The sequence below is a fragment of the Dipodomys merriami genome, unplaced genomic scaffold (assembly GCF_024711535.1).
Source record: "Dipodomys merriami isolate MVZ:Mamm:240054 unplaced genomic scaffold, mDipMer1.0.p SCAF_277, whole genome shotgun sequence".
Taxonomy (NCBI): Eukaryota; Metazoa; Chordata; class Mammalia; order Rodentia; family Heteromyidae; genus Dipodomys; species Dipodomys merriami.
This window is the reverse complement of record NW_027204237.1, coordinates 280,667-305,567: the sequence shown is the minus strand read 5'-3', so window position 1 is coordinate 305,567 and position 24,901 is coordinate 280,667. Positions and strand designations below refer to the sequence as shown.

Below are 24,901 nucleotides of genomic sequence, written 5' to 3'. Positions count from 1 at the left end.
GTTGGATGTATTTCTTGTTGTAAAGATGCCAACAGCATTTACCAAATGCTATCTTAAAGATTTTTTAACAATATCAAACATCCTTTCAGCTAGTTCCATGATCTCCAGATCTTCAGGGATGAATTCTTCCATGAAAGAGATATCTCTTGATATCTTCTATTATGTTGTAAAGTTTATCCTTGAGACAATTTGTAGCAATTTTCCTGACTGTCCTTGCTTTAATCTTGTATACCTCTTTCCAAAAGAAATATTCCATCTTTTATCTTATATATCTAATAATTCCAGAAAGGATTCCTATAGATGTTTGAATCATCCTGGGATCAGATACAAGGGAATTTTCAGGAACTTTAGGTAGCTTGAAATCAACCTACCTTGTTCTGGAAGTCTCCCTCAGTCTCCCCACCATCTCACTGAACCCCTTTGCCTTTTCTGAGCCCCCTTATTCTTCCTGAACCTCTGTTTCTCTTACATTTTCTGAACACTTTTCACTACCATTTAGTCTCCAGTTCCTGCTCTTATCATCTCCCTCCTAGAGCTCTCAATCAAGTTTCTTTGGCCAAAAGAGTTGGGAATAGCTTTTCTACTCACTTAAGTGACTCAGAACAGACTTTCCTCTGTGTACCCAAACAGCTCCACTGACTGCCAGCATGGAGCCTACCAGCAGAACCCTGATCCCATTGCCTTCCTCACGGTCCTCCAGCAGTAAACAGGAATAATCCTCAAGGGAGAGGAGGCACAGTCCAAGAAGGAATGGCTTTGACCTTCATTTTCATACCTCCTCTTCCCTCTGTGTCTCCTCCAGGTGGGCCGGGCCCCCCTCCAGCCCGTTTAGGATCAATGGGGGTTCACTTTCACTGAGTTCACTGACACTGCTCTTTCACACTTCCTGTGGCTCAGAGCTGACTGGTCTGGCTAGCTTTTTCAAGGCTGGGGTTAGGTCAATGGCACACTCAAAAGAGAAATTCCCCAGGTAGCACTATTCTCTCTCATTAGTTGATCTAATTCTTGTCCTTTGGGGGGAGGGGAAGGAAGAAGGGGATGCAGCCTTCTGTCTCCTTTATATCTCCTGCTCTTGGTGGATTTCCAGAGGTAATAATGTCATGACATCACGCCATGAACATACTCCTTATCAGTCCTCACGAGCAGTAATGTTTGTTCAGCTAGATGTGGTGTCTCATACCCATAATCTTAGCTATGTAGGAGGCTGAGATCTAAGAATCACATGTGGTTCAAAGCTAGCCTGGCAGGAAAATCTGTGAGATTCTTTTTCTTTTCTTTTTTTTTTTTTTTTTTTTATCAGTAGTGGGGCTTGAACTCTAGGCCTGGGTGCTGTTCCTAAGCTCTTCAGCTCAAGGTAAGCATTCTACCACTTGAGGTACAGCACCACTTCTGGTTTTCTGAGTGGTTTATTGGAGAGAAGAATCTCATGGACTTTCCTGCCCTGGCTGGCTTTGAACCATGATCCTCAGATCTCAGCCTCCTAACTAGCTAGCATTACAGGCATGAGCCACTGGTGCCTGGCTTTGTGAGATTCTTATCTCCAGTTAACTACCAAAAAGTCAGAAGTGGAGCTGTAGCTCAAGTTGTAGAGCACCAGCCTTGAGTGGAAAAAGTGCTCTGGGCACTAAGGGACAGTGCCTAGACCCTGAATTCAAGCCCCAGAACTGGCAACAAAATTTTTTTAAAAAGGCACTGGTAGCTCATTCAAGATTTTGAGATTTGGGGATCGCAGCTTGACGCCAGGGGTGAAAGGAAAGTCTGTGAGACTGTTATCTCCACTAACCTACCAAAAAAGCCAGGTGGAGCTGTATGTAGCTCGAATGGTAGTGCACTAGCCTTGAGCAAAAAGGGACAGCACCCAGGCCCTGAGTCCAAGTCCCAGGACTGGCACAAAGGAAAGAAAGAACAAGAAAAGGAAAAGAAAAGGAGGACTGGCAAGGACTGTGTTCAATGGGTCTGGTTTGTGCAGACTTTTCATGCATACTGCATTCCACCCTCCTGAAATCTGGGGAAGTGGGGAAGAAATAGCTAGGTTTGGGAACCCAGCCATGACTTGAATTTCAAGGCTTTTCCTGCTCCCTGGTACTGTTGACTTCCATTATTGCCAGGATCTCCCACCACACCCCTCCTAGCTTATCTTCTGGGAAGCCTCAGCCTGTGCAGCAGGCCCAGGCCCAGACTCAGGCCCTGTATTTCCTATCCAAACTAGATGTTTCAGCCTGGCATTCAAGGCCTTGCATCTCCTGGCTGTACTTTGTGCTTCCTCTTTCCTGCTCAGGAGCACCCCCTCCTCCCCATCCCTGCATTTCACCTATACACATTGCAGCCCAGAGGTCAGGAGCACTACTAGGCAAATCAGTTACTGAGTCTGTCTTCTGAAGTATAGATGGAGGTGTGAACAGCGTTACAAACTTGCTGGAATGCTCCAAGAGACAAAGCAGGGAAAGTCTCCTGCAGAAGGGTCAGCATTTAACTCCAGCCTAAGTGATGTCAGCTGCAGGCTTTACTTGTACTTTTCTGCCCAAGTTTGCCCTACTCCTGTCCCCTAGAAGGTTCCTACTTAACATTGTCAGTGGAGACTTCTCCTTCCTTGGGCCTCCACCAATTCTTAGAGCAGTATGAAAATGCAGGTGTGTGTGTGTGTGTGTGTGTGTGTGTGTGTGTGTGTGTGTGTGTGTATGTGTGTCTGTCTGTCTGTCTGTCTGTCTAGGATCTAAGGAGGGAGGGGGAACCAAAGATCTTCGACTTGGATGCTTTCCCTGTTTCTGTGCCACCTTGATTCTGTCAGTAAGAAGGACTCTTTGCTCTTAGGTCTGAAAACTGCCCATTTAAGGCACTCTTCCATTCCAGAAGATTCCAAACTCCTGATAACCTATGTCCATAATGAGAGTCAATAACAGGTGTGAACCTGGCCCCAAGGACCAAAGTCCTGGCCATTTCCACATCTCAAACCTGTCAGGCCTGGGTATCCCACCTCCTGACAAAAGTGAGTTCTAGAAAACAGGCATTGACCACATCTAGATCTCCTCAGTACCAGCACTGACCCAGTACCAGGTGCCAGCCAGAAGACAAGCCCACTGGCTATATTTAGGTGAGTCCTGCTCCTCCCTGAGCCCCAACTTTCTCAGCAAATGACTGCTGTCTGTCCCTTAGGGATGGGGCCTGGCACACGGGTGGTACCTGGCAAATGAGAGCACTCTCCCTCCTCCCTTTCCCCTCAATCAATACCTGCTCCATTGATGGATGATGGGTACAGTGACGGATCACAGCCCATCAAGGAGCTGCCCCCTTTCTAGTTGGGGGAAATCTGAAGGGCAGAGTTGGAGAGAGATTTGTGCCCAAGGGAGATGAATGAGGCTGGTCACTAGGAAGAAGTATAGGCCTGGGGATGGGGACAGGGTCAAGGGAACAGGTGGAAGCTGCCCTCCAGCAGAGGCCAGTTGAGAGAGCCTGAGACAGCTGCCTGCTCAGAAAAGTGCCTTAGTCACTAAGGGCTGCCATGAGTCAAGTCCATCCTCCCAGTCATGTCCTGGGAATCCAGATGGGGGCAGGAAAGCCACTGCTAACACTCAGCGGCCACCTGTCCTCTCTGAACGACTTTCTCCTCTGCCTTCTCCACTTTCCCATGGACACACACACCGACTAAACTTTGCTAGGGCCTTCTGGAACTATTTCCCCTTCTTCCCCTGTGGAAGTGTTCCTGGTCTCTTCCATCTGCATAGCAGTAAACCTGTGCCTCCAATGCACACGCACCTGCACTACAAAGGTGCTTCCCATGGTCTAACTTCTATCCCTCTAGCTGTAACTCATCTCCTTCCTCTTCCTGCTGCCTTGGGGTGGGGGGTGGTAATCTGAAGTTGGAGTTGGCTAAGATGATTTGAGATCCTCTCCCTGCAGGCCCTACATAAGGAGGGGAAGGGACCTTTGTCATCCCTCAAATGGAAAGAGATGCACTGGGCTCAGAGGTGATGCTGAGCTACAGGATCAGATTTCCCAAGACAGACCCAATTTTAGGTATTCAGGGTGCTGCTGATAAGGGCAACCTGAATTCGAGTTTCTTTTCTTTCTTTTTCTTTTTTGCCATAGAAGAGCTTTCAAAGGGCCCCGTGCCTCTGGCTGCCCTCTTCCTGCCTGGTTTATATCCAGACCAGGGCCTATGACCTCTGGGCTAGGATGGAGTGTGTGGATTGAGTTAAGACTTGGGGAGTCAGTGCTTCACGGGGTAGAGAAGGGAAGGGCCGGGCCATTATAGGAAGAGGATAGCTCAATCCAGACATCCTCTAGGTCCTGGAGTTTCTAGGGGTCTACAAACCTCTTGCTGCCAGCAGAAGATCAGAGTGTAACCTGCCTAGAGCACAGGTTTTGGCCCTGAGCACCTCCGGAGCCAAGGAGCAATAGGAGAGATTCAGGTCAGACCTCGTAAGGCACCCCAGCTGCGCAGAGAGGAAAACGTCACTAGGGGGTTGGGGTGTGAGCTCGGGGGCCCTCTCTCAAGTGCCTGCAGCCCCTCCCACTCCGCCCACAGCCCTCCTCCCGTCCTCCCCCACCGGCACTCAGCAGATCAATGCTGCCTTTGCTGACAGCTGAGTATCGAGCTCGCCTTCCCACCCCCTCCGCCGCCCCTCCCGCCCGCCCTCCCGCTCGCTCCACGCTGCGTCCCCCGAGATCCTCCCGAAGGAACAGCGAAGAGTTTGCTGCGGAAGCGCTTCGCCCTGGGGCAGGGCCTGCGGGGCGGGGGCCTGGGGGCGGCGGCGGGGCCGAGGCTGGGGTGGCCACAGCTTTAGGCAGGGGAAGAGGGACGGAGCAACAAGAAATCCCAACTGTCACCCCGAGCCGGGCTGGGAGAGCTCTGGAGACAGAGGTCAGACAACTCAGAACTTTCAGCTGGGCGGGGAAGGAGGAGAACGTCTCTGCTTTCTGGGCGAGAGGCGGTGGGTCTTTGGGTCGGGGTTGTTGGGGACTCCCTGAATGCTGGGCCAGCGTCTCTGTCCCAACACCTCCATCTGATCTCAGCCTGGTTCCCGGACTGGGCAGGGAGGGTTTCCCATGGGGTGGGCTGTGGGGAAAGCTCTTCTTGAGGGCAGAGTTGCCAGCCGGGGCCCCGCCCACTACCCAGAAGGGAAGGGATGGGAGGAAGCAGACACACCTGGGGCCCGGTGCTCCTCGCACACGGATGCATCCGGCCGGTCCTGGAGCACCAAAGCCGGCAGGTGCCTAACGGCACCGCCGCGGCTGCTTCCCGGACCGCTCGCTCCGCCTGGGGCGCACTCGACACACCCGCGGCACACGATGCACTGGAGGCTCGAGAGGACGGGGACGCCTCCTGACGGCCACCACCAGCCCGCAGCGCAGCCGGGACTTCTCACACCTGGCTTCCCACGCGCGCGCGCGCCATCCCACCCACGCCGGCGCTGCACACGCAGTAGCCACTCGTGCACCACGCACACCTGAACCCCACCGGACCCCGTGTTCCGTGCACGGTGGCGGCCACCACCACCCACGACACGCGGTCCCACCCCCGAGTCCGACGTTCAAGGCCACGGGGCGCCCCCCTCCCGCAGTCGTGCACACCGCTTGCACACGCCCAGCCTCGCGGTCCCACGCGCTGTCCCTGCCACGCGGTCCGGCCCGGGCGCTCCCAGCTCCGCCGCCCCGGCGCGCGTCCCCTCCCTCCGCTCGCTCGCTCGCTCGCTCCCTCCCTCCCGATTTGGGAAGGCGGCCGCGGGGCGGGCGGGGGCGGGCGGGGGAGGGGCGGGGCGGGGGAGGGTGACATGTGAGCGGCGCGCCGGCGGCAGGTGGAAAGGCGAGCGGCATGGAGCGCGTAATAAGAGAGTTGGAGTCGGAAAGAGCCGCCCCAGTCGCCGGGGAAGCGGGCGGTCAGTACGGGCTCCGGCCGTTCCAAGGCTCCGAGCGCCCGCCCCCGGCCCCGGCGCGGCCCCAGCCCGGCCCCTAGCCCCCGCTGCCCACGAGCGCCCCGGATCGCCCCCCACCGATCCCGGGTCCGAGCCATGTGCCGCTGAGCGCCCCGAGCGCGCCCCCGCCCCGGATCCGAGTGGCTTCGCCCCCCCTCCCACCGGCGCCGCCCATGGCCGAGGCCCCCCCGCGCCGCCTCGGCTTGGGCCCCCCGCCCGGGGACGCCCCTCGCGCCGAGCTGGTGGCGCTCACGGCCGTGCAGAGCGAGCAGGGCGAGGCGGGCGGGGGCGGCTCCCCGCGCCGCCACGGCCTCCTGGGCAGCCCCCTGCCGCCGGGCGCGCCCCTCCCTGGGCCGGGCTCCGGCTCGGGCTCCGCCTGCGGCCAGCGCTCGTCCACGGCGCACAAGCGCTACCGCCGCCTGCAGAACTGGGTCTACAACGTGCTGGAGCGGCCCCGCGGCTGGGCCTTCGTCTACCACGTCTTCATGTGAGTTCGCGACCCCGCGCCCCTCCGGGCGCCTCCTGGCGGCCCCAGCGCCTACCGGCTCCCGGGGGATCGCCGCCCCGCCCCGACTCCACCCCCCGTCCCCGGCCCCGCGGCCCCCGGGCCCCGCGGCCGACCCTCACCGCTCTCCTGGTCGGGCCGAGCCTCAGGTATCATCCCCTTCCCGACCCTAGCGCCTGGCCTCCCGGTCCTGACCCCGCTCCCTCTGCTCTGACCTCCTCCTTCACCGCTTCTATCTAGCTCCCTCCGCGTCCCCAGCCCCTGCGCCTCTCTCCCAGGTACTTGTTCCCTCCACTTGGCAAAGTCTGCGGCCACCGTGTGCGGTTCCCTTTTCCTCTTCCCGACTGTCTCCCTGGGCCCCAGACCCAAAGATGATCTTTTGGGCCTCACACTCTCTGCCACCGTCTTCCCAGCTCTGTAGCTAGGATGGAATCCTGCCTGGACTCCCCTGAGAGTTGCCCCTATCCAGAGACACGCTAAACCCCAGCTCACGACTCTCTTCTGGTTGTAGATGTTTAGGGGTCCTGTTTAGGGGCAGTGTGCTGTTTCCAAATTTACAAGTGTCTTTATTAGTCTTGCCTTTTTACCTCCAACTTTTCGGCAAGCAGAAGCAGTGGGCTGCCTTGCTTGTGTTGCCCAGCTCTGCCCTGCAGGCTGGACCCAGTTTGCCTGCCTTTGCTGGCCGGCTATACCAGGCCTGGCTCTGGACATGGGGAAAAAGAAAGAGGAGAGGGGTATGTCTGGAAACATTGACACTGCCAGCCCCTCCTTTCCCTCACCAGGCTTCTACAACTTTCAAAAACAGTGACCCCTCTTGGATGTAAAGAGCGAATTTTGGCAGCTAAGAGCTCAGTCTTGAGGGACAGCCTGGCCAGGCCAGGAACATGAGAGGCCCCGTCGATATCAGTTAAAAGGCTGGGCCTGGTGCTGGGACACTGGGAGACGCCTTAGAGACACAATGTGTGACTACTAATCCCTTCTTGTCGCCATCAGAGTTTGGGGTCCTCTGATATTAGGCTCCCTGGGAGACCACCTTGACTGTCCACCTGACTGTCCCCCAGCTCTGATTGGCTGACCCTCTGCAAGGCTGCGTTTCCACCTGTACATGAGTTAGCCTGTCCATGTGCACCTAACTGTTCTTTCTACTGGCCTGTTTCATTCTTTCATGGGCTGGTCTGGTAAGCTGTGTGCCTCTGTGTCCATCTGTCTATCCACCTGTCCATCTAATGGCTAGTCTTCTACCTGTCTTTTGCTGCCTGCTTTTAGTCTAGCTGTTTCTCTTTCTGTTGCCTGCTTATTTGCCTCTGCCCCAACCAGGCTCATAGAACTTCAGAGGTGAAGGGAGAAAGATAGTACCTGGAAGGGCAGAGAAAGAGAACTCTCTTGGCCATTGAGTACCTAGGGGTGGCAGCCTTGACTTTGTTCAGGCAGACAGCAGACTTGGACATGTACAGGATATGAAGTCTGGCTTTGGGGCCAGGTCAACAGTGAGCAGTAGTCCATCTACCAGAGCCCCTTGGAGGCCTGAGATGACCATCTGAATAGTGAAATTCAGTGTTAGGGGTCTAAGGGAGAGGCAAGGGCTGCTCAATGAGAATGGCTGTAAGAGGGCTGGAGGCCCAGCACTTGCTTTGTGTGCTTGAGGCCTTGGGTTCCGGACCCAGCACTGTGCCAAACAAAGAAAAAGAATGATTACATGGCAGCCCCCCTGCTGTCCATGGAGGCTGAGACTTTGACAGGGCATACCTGTGCCCTCCATGAGCTTGGAGGTGATTTTTTCCCCCCAAGGCATGTCTGGGTCCAGGGAAGGGAAGTCAATCCAGCTGGCTTCCTTAGTCCCCAGATCTGGTCTCCTAGTCCCTTAACAGTTAACTGGAGGTGAAGGACCCAATTCCTAACCCCAACCAGCTCCAGTTGCCACCTTCTGTGGGATGGCCTCTTCTTCCTCTCTAGGAGCTAAATCTGCTGACACCTTTGCCCCACATCCTGCTCTCTCCGGATGCCAGGAATGCCCTGGCCAGGGACTTGGTTGTCCTGACCACTTGTCACCAGGAACCCAGGGCTAAAGTATTTCTTGGAGCTCTATGGGAGGAAATGTGGTGTGAAAATGTCCAGATATTTGGGAATCTCAGGAAACTACTCATCCATCTCAGAGGTCAAGGGGGCCAAGGAGCTAAGAGCCCCACCAATTGAGTGCTCTGTGATCATGTGTTGCTAGCTGGGCCTCTCTGAGCCTTGCATCTATAAGTGGCCAAAGTGGGCAGGCCTCCATTGTGAGGTGGCTCAGACCAAGGGGGATGGATCTTATTATTGGAGCTGTTATTGTTGTACCTGTTCTTTTCTTTTCTTTTCTTTTTTGTCAGTCGTGGGACCTGAACTCTGGGGCTGGGCACTGTCCCTCAGCTCTTCATCTCACAGCTAGCACTCTACCACTTGAGCCACAGAACCACTTCTGACTTTTTCTGTTTATGTGGTGCTGAGGAATAGAACCCAGGGCCTCATGCATGCTAGGCAAGCACTCTACCACTGAGCCACCTTCCCAGCCCTGGACCTGTTCTTGAGGAGCTCCAGATGTGGGGCTTCTCAGCCATTCACTGCAGCAGCAAGAAGTGCTTCTTGAGCTCCATACATCTCCCTCAAAGGCAAATCAAATGAGGGACATCCAGTGTTAGGACTCCCTTCCCAGAGATGTAGGTTGTGCCAGGAGGACCCCTAAAGAAGGATCTTTAAGAGAAAATTTAGGAGAGTGGTGGGACACTTCTCTCGTACCTGTCAGTAGTACCTATGGGCCCTTCACAGAATCTGCATCTTTTCCAGGCACCTAGGGCTGCGGGAGGTGGGGAGGTAGGGGGGTAGGGGAGGAAGTGGGCAGAGATAATCCCCAAGTCATCCTCGCCTGCCAGCAGCTGCGCCTCTAGGAAATGAGTAGTGCCAACTCCTGTCTTCTCCTTTTGAACTGTAGATCAAGGGGCCCCTCGGTCTCTTCCTGTCTCTTTAGGCCCTTGGTCCTCTTTCCAAGTCCTTTTCCACCCTACCCCACCCCTACCCCTGTGCCCCAGGCCCTGGTGTTTGGCATCCTTCAACCCTTCCCAGATCCTGCCTCTCTGAGTTGTGCTAAGTACCCATCACTACCCATTCTGCTTCCTGAGTCCTTTCAGGGAAGGCTCACCCCCTTGTTGCTCCTTCTTGAAGGCCACATTAGCCTCCCTGGAGGCCCAGGGCTGGAAGGGGGTAGTACAGAGTGAAGCCCTTTGGCTCTCTCTGCTTCCCAAATCACTGTGATATGGCTTGCCTGCTGCTCCCAGCCCCCCACCCCCCTCACTGCCCAGCAGACTTTCTCTATGTGAAGGTTTAAGGCTCTGTAAACATCCTCTCTCAGCCTTGTCCCTGGGGTCAGAAGCTGTGGGAATGAGGAGGAGAGGAGGTGGCAGCCATTCCTGGGGCCTTCAGACTCCTAATCCCAGACCCCTCTCCCCGAGCCTCCTACCCTGATGACCAACTGGGTTGGAAATCATTCAGGCAAAAGGAACCTGGAATGTTCAGGGGTCTCCGCCTGGTTGGTCCTCACCATTTGACAGTTCCATTTGGAGAAAACTAAGGCCCTGGAGACCAAAGTCACGTGGTAAATTGGTGCACGTGGAAAGGACCAGACTGCAAGACTTCTGACTGTCCAGGATCATTCTCTTTGCTCCCTGTGGCCATCCAGCGTGGCCCTGAGAATTTGATTTGGAATTCCTGAGTGCATGCAGCTGTGTGCCAGGCACCATGCTAGTGCTTTTAGCCGCTCTCACGTTCTGCAGCAGCCTCCCCAGCCTCCTCTCTGTCTTACAGATAAGGAAACGGAGTCTGACTTAAAACTGTTCTGAGACTGTCAGGGCTGAAGGTCAAATTCAGCCACAGCCGGTACTCCAACCCCAGGCCCCTAGAGCAGCATCCTAGTGTCATTCATCCCCAGCACCAATGAACTTACTTTCTTTGTTTTTTGGTATTTTTAATATTTTTTTTGTTGTTGTTGTTATGGGGCTTGAACTCAGGGCCTGGGCACTATCCCTGAGCTCTTTTCTCAAGACTAGTGCTCTACCACTTTGAGCCACAGTGCCACTTCCGATTTTCTGGTAGTTAAATTGGAGTTAATAGTCTCATGGATTTTCCTGCCCCGGCTGGCTTTGAACTATGATCCTCAGATCTCAGCCTCCTGAGTAGCTGGGATTACAGGTGTGACCACTGACACCCAGCTTGTACTCACACTTTCTTTGCTTTTCCTGGTGCATGCCCTCCTAAACATCCCTTGAACACACCATGGCCTCATGTACATACAGTATCCATCCAAGGAGAAGAAACTAATGCACGGCTTCTCCCACTTTTCCATTTGCTTCCTAGCAATCTTGGCCTAGGGCTCCAGGGCAGACCTGAGCACAGATCCAAGCTGGCTCTCGTCCTCCAGTTTTTTCCCTTACCTATCCATGGGTACAGGCTGACCTGAGAGTGTGTGTGTAGAGAAGGGTTGCAGGGAGGGAGACCTCCTTGCAGCATTACAACTATGGAAGAGCAGGATGGCTGGCCTTCTACAAGCTTGCACCCCTTTCCTTTCAGCTTTTTGTGGTCTTCCTTGTAGTGATGGCTATCTAGAAGGGGGTCCAACTCCTCAAAGCTCACACGTAGCCAGGTAGTAACCAAGACCTCTGCCTCCCAGACCAGGCCTTCCCTCCTGCAGCCTTCTTCATCCTAACCATCAGGGAAGACTGAAGTTTGTGTTGGGCTTGGGCAGCTGTCGGAGTGTGACCCACATTCCTTGTCTGCTGTTTTTGAGCCCCTGACCTTTCATTTGTTCTTTGTAAAGAGTGGAAGCGTAGAGAAACCATCTCGTTTCTAAATCGCCTGCCTCCCTCTCCTTCTGCTCTCTCAGCACCCCTTTTCTTCTTCCTTCTTGTGGTCCCCTTTGGGGTCAGGTTAGACCTCTCATCGTCTGCCTACCCCTCCCCAGTTCTATAGTGAATTCCTTCTACTCATTGAGGAAGCCCTGCTGGAAGTCTGACTTCAATCCCAGGCGAAATATTGGAGCCAGGAGTGCTTCAGGAGGTGATTATTCTTGGGCAGATGGCAGCACTTTGAGCGGGTGATTAATTTGAGGTTCTCTAAGCCATCAAAGTTGCTCAAGCTGCCTGGGAACAGGCTGGGGAGGCACTACAGCCTGGGCCTGGCCCGAAGAAGGAGCAGTACCCCTGTGCTGGAATTGAGGGGCCTAGGGCGATTAAGGGGGGCTTTGTATATCCTCAGAGCTGTCCCACAGGAAGTGGGGACCTTGAAGTGGGTACATGACTCCCCACCTCCACTGAGCCTCTTGCATTCTCTCACTTTACCCTCACAGCCATTGTGTCTGTGAGTCCATCATCATCCTCATTTCATCCCAGAGGAGAGGGAGGCTGGGGGAGCGGATGGCACCCAGGGCCTTGGGATGTGCATGGACTAGGGTCTTCCTTTACTCTACAATTGTAGTCAATGAACAGCAATGCTGGGCCAGGCTTGAGGTGCCGGAGTCCTTTCAAGGATGCTGGCCAGCCTGTAGGCCCGCCGGGCTCCATTGTCTCCTACGACCGTGGCTCCCAATGTCTGTGTGGACTTAAGTGTGCTGTGTGCCACAGGGAGCAGCCATCTGGCTCTAGGGTTGTGGTGCTCAGAGTGGTAGCTGGGGTCCGTGGGAGGGGAGGGAAATGCCCCTCTCTTCCAAGCAGGTCTCTGGAATGAGGGCAGAGTCCAAATGTGCTTTTACTCTTCCTGAAGGTAGCATCCCCCATTCTATCCTTATCCTGAGCCTCAGCATCCTCCTCTGTAAAATGGGTTGAAGACACTCAGTGTTGCCTACACAGAGAAGAATGGAGGAGGGAGAGGAGCTTCAGTCTTAGGACCTGGGATTTGAGGGGGGAGGTGCTTATGTTTTAGAAGAGAAGGGAGCCTAGGAGCCCGCTAGCCCAAAGGGAAGTTGCAGGTTGGAGGAGGGTACTGATCGGGGCTCAAGTCTCCATAGAGACTCTCAGGACTCCTGGTTCTCTGGGTATCTGTCGCCAGGGCAAGATCTTTGCGCCCTGGGGATTGGCACCTGGAAGGTGTTGGTAGGAAGAGCAGCCCCGGACAAGAGACTGGGAATCTGTGGGCAGTGCCCAAGGGAGGAAGGAAAAGGAGCAGGGAGATCAGGGATTCCACTCCCTTCTCTCCCTCCTAGAGTCTGAGGAACAGTAGGTAGAGCAGGGAGCTGGAGGGAAATCTTGGGGTCCACTCTTCTGGTTTCTCAAACACCTAAGCCAAGTGAGTAGGACTGGGGGAAGCTTGCTAAAGGTTAATGGAGCAGAGGAGCTGGAGGTCAAACAGCAGGAGGAACTGCCCGATAAATAGGAGGTCGGAGGGAGTCTCTGAAGTACTCTTTTTTCTTTCTTTTTTTTTTTCTTTTGCTATTCCTGGGGCTTGAACTCAGGGCCTCGGTACTGTCCCCGAGCTTTGGTTGCTCAACGCTAGCACTCTACCACTTGAGTTACAGTGCCACTTCTGGCTTTTCCTGTTTATGTGGTACTGAGGAATCTAACACAGCTCCCAGCCCTGAGGTACTCTTTTTAAGACTGTATAACCCCCATCCAGAAAGACTAGACAAGGTTTAATTGTCCTCATCAAGCCCAAGATTGGAATTCTTCTACAGCATGGGAAAAATTGAGGACAACATTGGAAAGGGGATCAGATGGGGACCTGCTGGGAATTGGGGTCACAGGCTGCATCTTCACCCTTCTGGGGAGCCTCAGGCTTGTCCTGGTCACCGTCTTTGGGTTTATTTTTTGCTGGGCTCTGGCTGTCGGCGGAGGGGAGGGGTGAAGAGTGAGCAGAGGGTTAGGTAGCGATGGTGGGAGAAGGATCAGCCTTGTCAGCACAATCTGGATACCTCTGCTCCTGCCTCAAGACTAGCACCTTCCCCGGAGGGACCAGCCCCGGTACAGTGGGAATCTGGTCCCTCTGCGGATAGGACCAACAGGTCAGATCCAGAACAGGCCTTGCTACCCTTGCCCATCTTGTTACCCAACAGCAGAGCTGGAGCCCACAGAGCTCCAACAGATCCACAACTTTGTTGTGTAGATGGGGAAACTGAGGCCAGGAGAAGGGACCTAATTGCCTGAGGATACAGCTCAGTGGAAGGGAATTGTTGGAAAGTAGTGCGGGAAGAAGGCTGCCTCCCAGGAGCTCCCATCCTCAGGGAAGGGAGAAGCCTCTGAATCCATTCCCCTTGTCCCCTTCCAACCTTGGGATTGGTGGCAGCTTGGTGGGAGACACTGGGATGGGGAACAGAGGGTGCAGTCATGTCCAGCAGGGGACCGAGGTACAACCTGGGGTAGGAGAAGGCCGAGTGAGAACATCAGCCCCTCCCATGCCTGTTATGTTGTGTTTTGTTTTCCCAGCGATGGAGGTGGAGCCCAGGGTTTTACACGTGCTAGGCAAATGTGTTACCACCAAGCCACACCCTCAGCCTCTCCCCTGGGTTTCTTTTTTTAAAAGTGAGACAGGGTAGCTCAGGATGTGAGGGTAGCTCAGGATGGCCTCCATCTCTCCATCTCAACCCTCCTGCCTTAGCCGCCTCAAGGGCTGCAACTACAGGCATGCACCACCAAGCCCACTGCTTTTTATCTTGAAACATAGGCTTCCTCCTTGCCTCTTGAGTTCCTTCAGTCCCTCTGCTTCTTCACTCTGCCTTTGAGTATTGGAGTCTTGTTTGGGGTCCTCCTCCCTGTATAGTTTCATGGGTGATCTCCTGTGACGTCAAGGGATACCTCCTTGAGAATGGCCTTTCCCTCTTTCCCCAGTTTCATCCCTGACCTTCCTGCGAGGTACCACCTTCCCTGCGCATCTCACTCACAGCTTGTCCCACCAAACCCCCCACCCTACTCCCACTGTCCAAATCATAAAGCCCTCCTCCCAGGTACTCTCTGCTTCTTTCCCCGGAAATGACCTGCAGAACCCCCAACTGTTCTGTTTATTGCTCCTTGGGCTTTTTTTTTCCTGCTTTATTTCCCTCCCCTATTCTGTCTACCATGGCCTCTGACTAACTCCTCTACATCCTTCAAAGCCCAGTTCTTCAAAGGACCATTGCTTCTTTGACCCACCCTGGGAGTCAGCTGGGGGAGTCATTCAATATCCTCAGAGCTCAGTTTCTCTCACCCTCAGGTACTCTTGGTTCTTCCCAATTGGGTGATGAGATCCGAGTGTGTAGGCTGAGAGCCCTGAGCAGGGCATGGGGTTAGAAATGAGTGAATGTAGATGGGCGAGGAAATAAAGGTGGTCTTGGGGCCTGGTCATGAGGAGGAGAAAGGTTTTGCCAACTGGAGACAAGTAGAGAAAGCACTCAGTCCTGTCTTCAGTAAGCCTTGGTGGTTTTTTTCCTTGTGCATGTCCCAGATGGCTGCAACAGCTAGAGTGAAGGCTTGGAGGTAGGGCTCTTGAGTTCTGCTGTCTGCAGTCTGAGATGCCCAGGACCCGAGGGCCAGGCCTTGATCACTGAGCTATAGAGACGGCCTTATCCTAAGGACTGTGTGGAGCTAGAGGCCCAGGAGAGGAACCACTGATCTGTTCCTGAGTGAGCACTGGCAAACCCCAGGCCAGCTGATTCTTCTCATCCCTGTTACATGGCTGACCCTGCTATTGTTCTAGTTCTATAGACAAGAGAAGGGAAATCAGGCACACCAACTTGCACAGCTTATTTGTGGCAGAGGCAGGATTTGAAACTATGACGCTGACTTCCAAGCCCAGATTTTCAAATGGTTTGTTTAACACATCAGCAGACCCAAGGTGGTTTTCCGTGGCCTAAGGCAAAATCCAAGGAAATAAGGACAACTTGGTGACTTTTTCATGAAGCTAAATTTATTCCATTTAAAGGACTGAGATTATGTCCTTTCTTTTATAAAAACGATGGACTGAGAATTTTTTAAAATGCCCTTACTTGGCAAAATAAAAACTTGACAACCTTATGAAGTTCCCAAAGTGTTTTGGGCAGCATCCTACCTCCTCCAGCTGATCGGTGGGGCGAGCAAAGGAGGAGTCTGGGGAGCAGATGGAGAGAGGAATTAGGGGAACAGAGGAGCCTCAGGCCCTGCTCTCCAGGACCAGCCCAGGGCTCTTGCCCAAAATTGGACTGGGCCAGCCAGACTCAGTAGCAGTGTACTCAGAGTTGCCAGGTTGGATTTGGCTCCTGCCTTTGTTTTCTAGAGACTGTGTGATACCAGGCAGGTGACTGAACCTCTCTGAGGCGCCAGCTTCCTTCCACATAGTATGACAATACCATCTCCAGCTCCCACCTCACAGAGCTCACAAAGTAATCTGAAGAATGGCGCGTTGCATTTAAAAAATATTTTTATCTTCCCATCCCAGACATTCACTTTCCTTGGGGGGCTGGGCTCCTGTCCTCCCTCACCTGCACTGAGTTGAGCCCTGTGGAAAAGACAGTGAGGAGGCAGGTGGGTCCTATAATAGCAGGTTGGCCTGACTGGCAGTTCTTTCTGTCAGGATCCCCGGATGGCAGCTCAGAGAGGTACCAGCTGAGGCCCAGGGAACCATGGGAAAATAATGTCCTCACACGAGCCAGGCTCAGAGTCCTCAACATAGCGCTTGGCATAAGATCCTTGGTCTGACTGGTAGCACGTATGTTAAGTGCTTTTCACAGAGAACTGAGTCCCGCAGGAACCCTAAGAGGTAGGGGTTGGTGTTGTCTAGAAGAATACACAGTGACGATGGCCTCAGGCTAAGCACACACCCTTTCCACCCAGGCATAAGTGGCAGCAGGTGCTCAGGGCCTGAGCTCTCTGGGCTCAGTGCACACAGCAGAGTGCCAGCAGAGCCTGCGTGTGCAGGGTCCCTGGGCTGTGCTCAGCCACTGCAGGGCTACAGTGGACCTGGGCACCCACAGTGCGCTGCAGGCCAGGCCTTGCTGGACAGTGGCCAGCAGTCATCTCTTGCCCTAAGGCTCAGCTTCCCCAGTGGTCTGGCTCCCAGTAACAATAAAGATACTAATAGTGGGTGTTTATTGAGCATGCATGGCCTGCCGGGTGCTGCTCCGAGAACTTTTCTCTGTCTCCAGTGGTCCCCTCTACAGTTCTGTGATGCAGGCCCATGTTTTGGATGAGGAGGCTGAGGCACAAAGAGGTTAGATAAGCAACCCGCCTGGATTCAAACCCCAGAGATCTGGCTCTAGAGGCAAGGATCTTTTTTAAGTCCAAGATCCTGCTCTTACCCACTCCACATGGGGACTCACTCCCTCTCCTTTGGAAAGCTTCCCCTGCAGTCCCTCAGGGGAGGTGGGTGCTGGGGACAGAGCAGTGAATCAGACCCTCCCCCAGTCCCTGGGAGGCTGGGCTCCCAGGATAACAGTTATTAAGTGCCATTGTTCCTGGGCTGTACAATTCTGCAGGAGCACAGATTGGCCAAGACCAGCCATCAGTGAAGGTTTCTCAGAGGAAGAGGCTTACATTGAGATACACAAGGCAAGTGGGAGTGAGAGCCAGCGAGGTAAAGGGGAGCAAGAAACAAGGTTCCCCCGGGAGAGGGACTAGCGCAGGCGAAGATTCAGAAGGCCCAGGGTGGCATTCTCAAGGGGCAGCAAGAAAAGAGTGGGAGCCCTGAAGAGGCAAGAGTGACCAAAGAAGAGGCTGGGTCTGCTTAGGGGCAGGCTGGGGAGAGCACCAGGCTGATGAGTAGCAACTTCCTGGAGAAGGTGACAGGAACTGCAGGTGGCAATGACAAGCAGGTTCCTGTTTAAAACTCCTTTCTGGGACTGGCTAGGATAAAAGGGAGAATTCTGACAGGGACCCCTTGAGTGTGCCAGTTCACATGGCCTCCTCATTTTCTGCCTCCTTGCAGGGCCCAAGACCCCTGAGTGCCTGCTCCACAGCTACCCACGAACCCTGCCCAGGTTCTGCCTGCCCCAAGCTGGCCTAGAGCCCTAAGACTTTGCCTGTAGGGAAAATTACACAGTGTATGCAAACCTTGGCCTGGGGCAGGCATATGCTGAGCTGGGGGTGCTGTGGAAGCAAGGAGGGTGAGGGAAGCCCCAAGTGTGTCTGATCAGGTCCTGAGAATATGAGGTGTATGGTTTGGAGGGGGGTAGCTCTAGAACAGTGGCTTAGAAGAGGACTGGCTGAGATGGTGGTGGGGAGTCTGGAGAGGGGAACCCAGGCAGCTCTGCTCTTCCAACAGGACCCAGCTCTTGCATTTTCCTGATGGGAAAACTGAGGCTCCAAACTGGGCAGGGACTGCACTCAGATCAGATGGAGTCCAGGCTCAGTCCAAGAGGCATACTTGTCCACACAGTGATAGAAAACAACCACCTTTCTGTGGAGTCTCACTGAGACTGGCCTGGGCTCAAATGCCTTCTGGGTGGTCTCCAGCAGGTTCCTTAACCTCCTGGAGCCTTAGACTCTGAGTCTAAAATGCTACCTTTTACTGGGAAGGAGGTCCCGTCTCCCACTTGCTGCTCTACAAATCACTTTAAAGTATACCTGGCCCCTTGTAAGCATTCATCTTTCATGCTTAACAAGTCCTACTGAGTTCTCCAGTCAGCCCTGGAGGAGATAGTATTGCATTGAGGCTCAGAGAAGAATGACTTGCCCAAGGTCATTGGGCTGAGATGGGGCTAGAGCCCAAGGCTCTGACTGCCTCTGATAGACACAGCACATAGAGCCAATCAGCTGGCATCCCAAGAAAGACCCATGAAGTAGGTAGGCAGAGCCGTGGGTGAATGGTAGGCTTGGCTGGCCCCCACTGGCTGGCACTCAGCTTGTATGAATCCTGTGTCCCATGCTTGGGGCCTGGTACAGCTGCTACCCTTGGTTTGCCTTGCCAAGACAGGGATTGCCTGTGGCATGAAGGCATTTGCTAGACTTTCCTATGATTGGGTCTCGCCATCTAATGCCCAGTACATGACAGGCATGAGATGGGCCTGGTCTGAGGAGAGGTATTTGTATTCTCTTGTTCTAGGGGCTGCAGCCCTCCCTCTGTCTTGGCCAGGGCCGTGGGAGAGGTTTGTCCCTGCCCCATGCCCAGTGGCCCAAGCTCAGATGCTGGCACACATCCAAATTTCTGCTTGGGGCCTTCTCTTCCCTTCTCATACTCCCCATCCTCCCAGCATTTGGGCAGATCTAGGACTTGTGGGGCAAATGGCTGGGCATTTAGGACTGAAAGAGTTTCAGTGCTGGCCAGCCTTTGAGGCTGAAGGACTTGGGAACTGCCTGGGGTTGTGTTTAGGGCAGACAATTGTAGGGCCTATGTTGGGACAGACAATTGGTTAGGGTACAGAGTTGGAGTGTTTGGGGCTAATCCTAGGCCACCCTTTCCTGGAGAAATTTGGCTACAAGTCAGGGAGGCAAATGTGTGGGCCATGCCCCCCCTTGCTGGGCAGTAAACACAGCTGTCGCCCGGGAGATAGGCCCAAACATCCCGGCCCCCCACTGTTATTTATACCAGGACTCTCTCTCTCTCCTTCTCTGGCCTGGGCTGGCTCTTCAATCCACCCTGAGCTGGGTGATCTGAGCTGAGGGTCCAGCTCCACTGTCAAACCTATGGTGACTGGGCATTACCACCTTGGAGGAACTGTCGCATTGGAGACCCTGTGTAGTCCTGGAAGCTAAAGTCCAGAAGGGAGACAAGAGTGTCAGGGATCATACCCTGGGTTTGCTGTAGCTCGCTGCATGATTGTGGTCACAGCAGCCTGGTAACCTTGGCTTCCCCCCCGTTTGGCCAGACAAGGGAATGGTTTGTCCAGACTACAGCATTTTGACCTGTTTTAAGCAGAAGATATGGTTGTCAAAAATGAAACCTGACCTAGAACCATGGACACATTACAGAATGGATCAAAACAGTGCTCTTCTCCCGTCTAGAGTGGGGGTCCAGAATTCTGGCCACTCAGCCTATTTGTCCTTGCATACCTGGAGCCTATAGGTGGTCCTCAGTTCTTGCTCTTGAACACATTCCAAGTAATTCTGGATTTCAGAGCCACTGGTATGTGAACCCAAGGAGAGGCAGCTGATTTACAGTGTAGAAGGAACCTGGCCCAGCTCCACAGGAACCTGCCCATGCTCCCTCTCGGTGAGATAGGCTCAATGTGGGAAGAGAATGGGGGTATACTATGGGCTGAAGATCAGAGGGCATCAGGGCCTGGCTATCCTCTCTCTGCCAGATTCCAGCATAGGACTCCAAGGAGCCCCCAAACTTAAATTCAAACATGGTCTTCCAGATCATTATGAAGGTGTATGTGTCAGGATGGATAGAATGTGTTTTATTTAATAGCAGGTTAGCTTGATTTAAACCTTACAGTATATAGATTTCCATTTGTACTTTCTCCTCCCCGCCAGCATTAGGTGAGTGCTTGCATCAGCCCTCTCTCTCCCTTTCCCAGAACCCTCAGGCTTCACAGGACCCAGCAGAAATCACAGGTCACTAAGTCTCAAGTGCTTGGCAACCTGGGTCTTCCTGTTCGCTTCCTGGGCATTCCTGGTCAGTCTGAGCATCCACTTGGGCCAGTCAGACTGGCCCTGCTGTAGAGGAAGGGTCTCCAGGAAGAGGTAGCATGGGAGCAGGCAGAGGAAGGAACAGCCCCCAGCACAGACTGTCAGAAAAGAAAGTGACAAAGGCCAGGGGCTAGAGCAAGTCTTTCCAAAACAGAACAGGGTTCTTGCTGTGGAAGAGGGTTTCAAGGAGAGGAGAGAGCACAAAAGTCTTCATGGTGCAATGGGTACCAGAGGCTTATGCCTGTAATCTAAGTTACTCAGGAGGCTGAGATCTGAGGATCATAGTTCCAAGCCAGCCCAGGCAGGAAAGTCTGTGAAGTTCTTCCAGTTAACCATCAAAAGCTGGAAGTGGAGCTGTGGTTCAAGTGGTAGAGTGTTGGCCTTGAGCAAAAAAGCTAAAGGACAGTGTCTAGGCCCTGAATTCAAGCCTGTAATAGTACCAGCACACACATACACTCACAAAAAGTTTCTAAGGTGGAAATGGACCAGCCACGGGGAAGTAGAGTGTGTGTGATGTTTGGTTTGTGGACAGCCTCTGTCACTGTCTAAGGAGCTTGGTTTTCATTGCTGAACTGAAGCCGTAATAGGATTGTCAGTGAGGGAGGGGCACTAGACTGGAGTGGGGCTGAGGGCTGGACTACTGGTGGCCAGTGAGGAGGCCAGCTGGGGCAGGAGAATGGGGCTGAGTTCTAGAGAGGTCAGGATTCCTAAGCTGGAAAGATGGGTGGGGGTGGGGGTGGCTAGGAAAAAGGAGTGATCTTTGCCTTCTGGGACCAGCTGAAGTTCTCCTCTGTCTCCCTACTTGTCTGTCTCCTCCTCCAACTACCTTGGGGAGGGGCACCTCATGTTAACCCCTACCCCCAAAGTCAACCCCTTCACACAGGGGAATGACACACTGCTCCTGCTCTTTTTTTTTTTTTTTTTTTTGGCCAGTCCTGGGGCTTGAACTCAGGGTCCAAGCACTGTCCCTGAGCTTCTTTTACTCAAGGCTAGCCCTCTACCACTTGAGCCACAGTGCTACTTCTGGCTTTTTTTGTGTGTGTGTGGTACTGAGGAATTGAACCCAGGGCTTCATGCATGCGAGACAAGCACTCTACCACTGAGCCACCTTCCAGCCCCCGGTCGTGCTCTTTCATACATTTATTCACTCAGTAAGCGCTCACTTAGAACCTCCATCCTTGCCAGTTTGTTTCAGGATGGAGAAAGAACACTGAGCAAACAAAAGTCTCTGTATCCACAGAGCTTGCGTTATGGTGGAAAGAAGGACCTGAAACTATCTTGTGTCCAGCCCCTGGCTCTCTCTGTCTGTGCCTGGGACCTTGGGTTCCTGGAAGCAGGGACCCTGCTCATTACTACTTACTGGCACCTGCCTCTCAGGACATAGAGCAAACAACTAAGACAGGACCATGTTTTCTATACCAGGGACCTGGTTCAAGGGGTCAGGACCCAGTTCTTTGCACTCATTGTTGTGGAACTTTGAGCTCCTTACAAGGACCTTTCCGGTCTCAGTTTCTTTTATCCATCAATCAGGGCCTGCTTTAGGAGGGAAATGCAAAGCATGAACCCCATTAGTGGGCAGCTCACTTGGCTATGGTAATAGGTAGTGGAATGCCAAGGATTCAGCATCATTAACAACACAATTAATAGTTACTATTGTGTTGGGCAGCCAGCCAACTTCATGTATTTTCTGTTTCTTCCTCTCATGCCTGCTCTGCTTGGTGGGTGTATGGTAAGGGTGTGTGTGTGTGTGTGTGTGTGAAGGGTGTGTGTGTGTGTGAAGGGTGTGTGTGTGTGTGTGTTTTTCTCCCCATTTTCCAGATGAGGCTACTGAGTCCCAGTACCGTGAAATGACTTCATTTCTTAAGGTCACACGGGAAACGATCTGACACTGGGAGCCCTCAAGGATGGTGCTCTGAGGTGCTGCCTGGCACCTGCCCCTCCTGGGCGCTCGGCCCGGGAGTGGAAACCCAGCCCTGGCACCCCTCCCCCACTTCGTCCCCTCGGGAACTGGCACCACCCGGAGCCTGGCACTGGGTCCTGGGACTCTAGCCTGGGTAGTGCCAGGGACTGGATCCGGTCAGGTCTCGACTCAGGAGCCTTGGAGCTGTGGGGTACTGGGGTGCCCAGCGCGCCCCCCCCATCCGGCCTTGTAGGGTGGACGGTCCGGGTGTTTCGTCCTCCCTCTTCGTCCCAGGTCTCGGGGACGCCACGGCACCTTCACACTTTCCGCTTGGCCCGCTGCTCGCCTTTCAGGCCGCCGTGTTTTCAATTGTTAATTTGGAAACGGAAAAAGAAGCCGGTGGGGCGGGGAGGAAACCCGAGACCTCGCCGTCCTCGCCCCTCGCGCCCCTGGGCCTGGCGTCCCCGAAGCCCCGCCCGCGCCCCGCCCACAGCAGTGGCCACGCCCCTCTGCCTCTCTCACGCCCACGCCCTGACCGCGTGGGGGGGGGGGCGGAAGCTGGACTCAACCTCTGCGGTAGAGAAAGGGTCTCCTGTAACCGACAGGGCACAGGACCACGGGGGGGGGGGAGGAGTCTCCAGGAGCCCCTCCCTCTTCCCCCGCCTGCTGTCAGCCTCCTTGTCCCGGGGTGAACCCAAGCTTGTCAGACCCCTGCCTCCACAGAGCCTTGATCCCAGAGAGCATTGATCCCGTCAGACAGACTAAGAAACTGAGTCTCCAGAGGAATAGTTGACTCGGCCAAGGTCCCACAGCCAAGGCAGAGTTGCGTCAAGCCTTGCTCTGACGGTGATCCGTTCAGGGTATATCTTCCTCAGAAAAAGAGGGAGCATCAGGACCATATACTGTAGGATTTGTCCCCTTCTGGTGATCTGCGGTTAATGGGCTATTGCAAGTTCTGTTTTGGTCTAGCCTACCTCCTTTTTTCCGTATCATTCTTCAACTGTGGGAGAGTTCTGTAGACAGAAGAACGTCCCATCTAGACTTCCCATGCAAATGAAATGTAAAAGGCCCTCTCCAGAGACTCCACAACTTTGAAGTACTCCCCTCTCCCCGGACTAACAGCTTCAGAAGTTACCCAGGATGTCACTTGCCATTCGGGAAGCCTGAGTGAGACCCCATTCTCAGCGGAACCAGCGAGAAGTAGGTCCCTCCCAGCCCCTTCCTCCACCCTTCTGCAGAGAAGTACACCAAGACTCAAGACTGCTTCCCAAGTCTTCGGTAGACTGGCAACAGAGCTGGGTCCTCTAGGGCTAGAGGATCTGTCGCCCTAGATTCCCAGCTCTTTTCTATTCCCTAATACTTACTTCTCTCTCAGAGCCACCAGGCAGGCTTCTGCCTTTTAGAGGACTTGGTCTGCTGGGACTGCAAGCTGGGCAACTTGAAGGGCTGTTTCCTAACCCAAGGCTGCAGCCAGCCTTTCTCAGCTTGCAGGGCTCCATTGGGTTTAGTCTGGCTGGTTCTGGGTTTGAGATTCTCACCAGGTGCCTGGCTGTCAGCAGCTGTAACCAGCTACCCTAGGTGTGACCTGTACGTTTGCATGCTGCTTTGCTTATTGGTAGCAAAGGCATTGCAACTCTCCTCTTCCACCCCCTTATGCCCGCAAACCTCCCACTGGGTGGGGTTCTCAATGGCTGAGTGTGCAGAACTCCTTGGCTGGGCTCAGTCTTGGCGCCTGAGCTCCCTTGGGGGCTCTGCCCTCCCCAAAGCTCCTGTTCCACCCTGTCAGCTCTTGGGGCTCTCTGTTCTGGGAGTACTGAAAACCAAGTGGCAGGACTAAGCTCTCCCTCCTTCCCCTCTCCCCCTGGCACAAGTCTGCTGATTCAGAGAACAGAAACCTCCTTAGAGGTGACTCTGACCCCCACCAGGCTCAAGTAGCTAGGGAACTAGGAAATACTCAGAGCCAGTGCCACCCTGGCACATGCAGGAAGGGCAGGAATAGGGCCCTTCTTGGTCCCAGAATAAGATTTTTGGAAGTAAGGGTAGATGCCATAAAAGAGGAGAAATCAAAAGAATAGCTGTTATCAACTGCATGAGCCAGGCCCCTCTCTGGGACTCAGTTTTCCTATCTATAAGCCAGAGGATTAATGGATCTCTGAAGGATCTTTCAGTGCTAAAATATAGCCAGTATCTGATCACATCTTGCCACCTCCACTTCCCCTTGAAGCAAGTTGCAGGCGTATCTTGCAAGGATTATACCATTAGCTTCCCAACTAGAGGTGTGGCAAATTGCCCCAGACCCCCAAGTTTGTCCTCTCCTCTGCAGCCTGGGGATCTTTTGCGCACCGCACATGAATGAGATCCTGCTGTTCCTGCTCACAGTTCCTCATCTTGTCTTACCTGGAGTACAAGCCCAAATCCACTGCCGTCAGCAGGGGTCCACTTCTACCTGCACTGTCTCTGTCCTCCTTTCCTCCCAGGCTCCCTTTGTCCACTTTGCTTGGGAACTATTCCTTCCTAGTAGTGGAGTTTGAACGGAGGGTCTCATGTGATACACTGCTGAGCCATGCCTACAGCCAAGGGACAACTCCTTTCTTGAGTGTTCTGAAACACACTAGGCACCCTCTCAATTTTGTTTTTTTTTCCTTTCTTTCTGGTCCTGGGGCTTGAACTCAGGGCTTGGGCACTGTCCCTAAACTTCTTTTGCTCAAGGCTAGAGCTCTACCACTTAAACCACAGTGCCACTTTGGCTTTTCCTGTTTTATGTGGTACTGAGGAATCAAACCCAGGGCTTCATGCATGCTAGGCAAGCACTCTACCACTGAGCCACCTTCCCAGCCCATTCTTCCAGCTTTCTTGCATAGTTTATTGGAGATAAGAGTCTCACTGACTTTCCTGCCCCAGCTGGCTTCAAATCATGATCTTAAGATCACAGCCTCCTGATAAAGATGACAGACATGTGTCCAGCTCACTCAGTTCTTTTGTTCTGGCTTTTCCTTCTCAAAGCTGCTTCCTTGGCCCACTTGTTCCTGCACCAGTATTCCATGTCTTCCTTTCC

The 24,901-nt window shown here is 53.8% G+C and overlaps 1 protein-coding gene across 1 annotated transcript in view; it reads left to right on the top strand.

Moving 5' to 3' along the window:
* The first annotated feature begins 6,085 nt into the window (after positions 1-6,085).
* LOC138837827 (potassium voltage-gated channel subfamily KQT member 4) overlaps positions 6,086-24,901 on the top strand; it is a 50,466-nt gene continuing 31,650 nt past the window's right edge. Inside the window, exon 1 of the mRNA XM_070036822.1 lies at positions 6,086-6,399. Within this exon, the coding sequence (XP_069892923.1) occupies positions 6,086-6,399 (314 nt within the window). The remainder of the gene's footprint in view (positions 6,400-24,901) is intronic.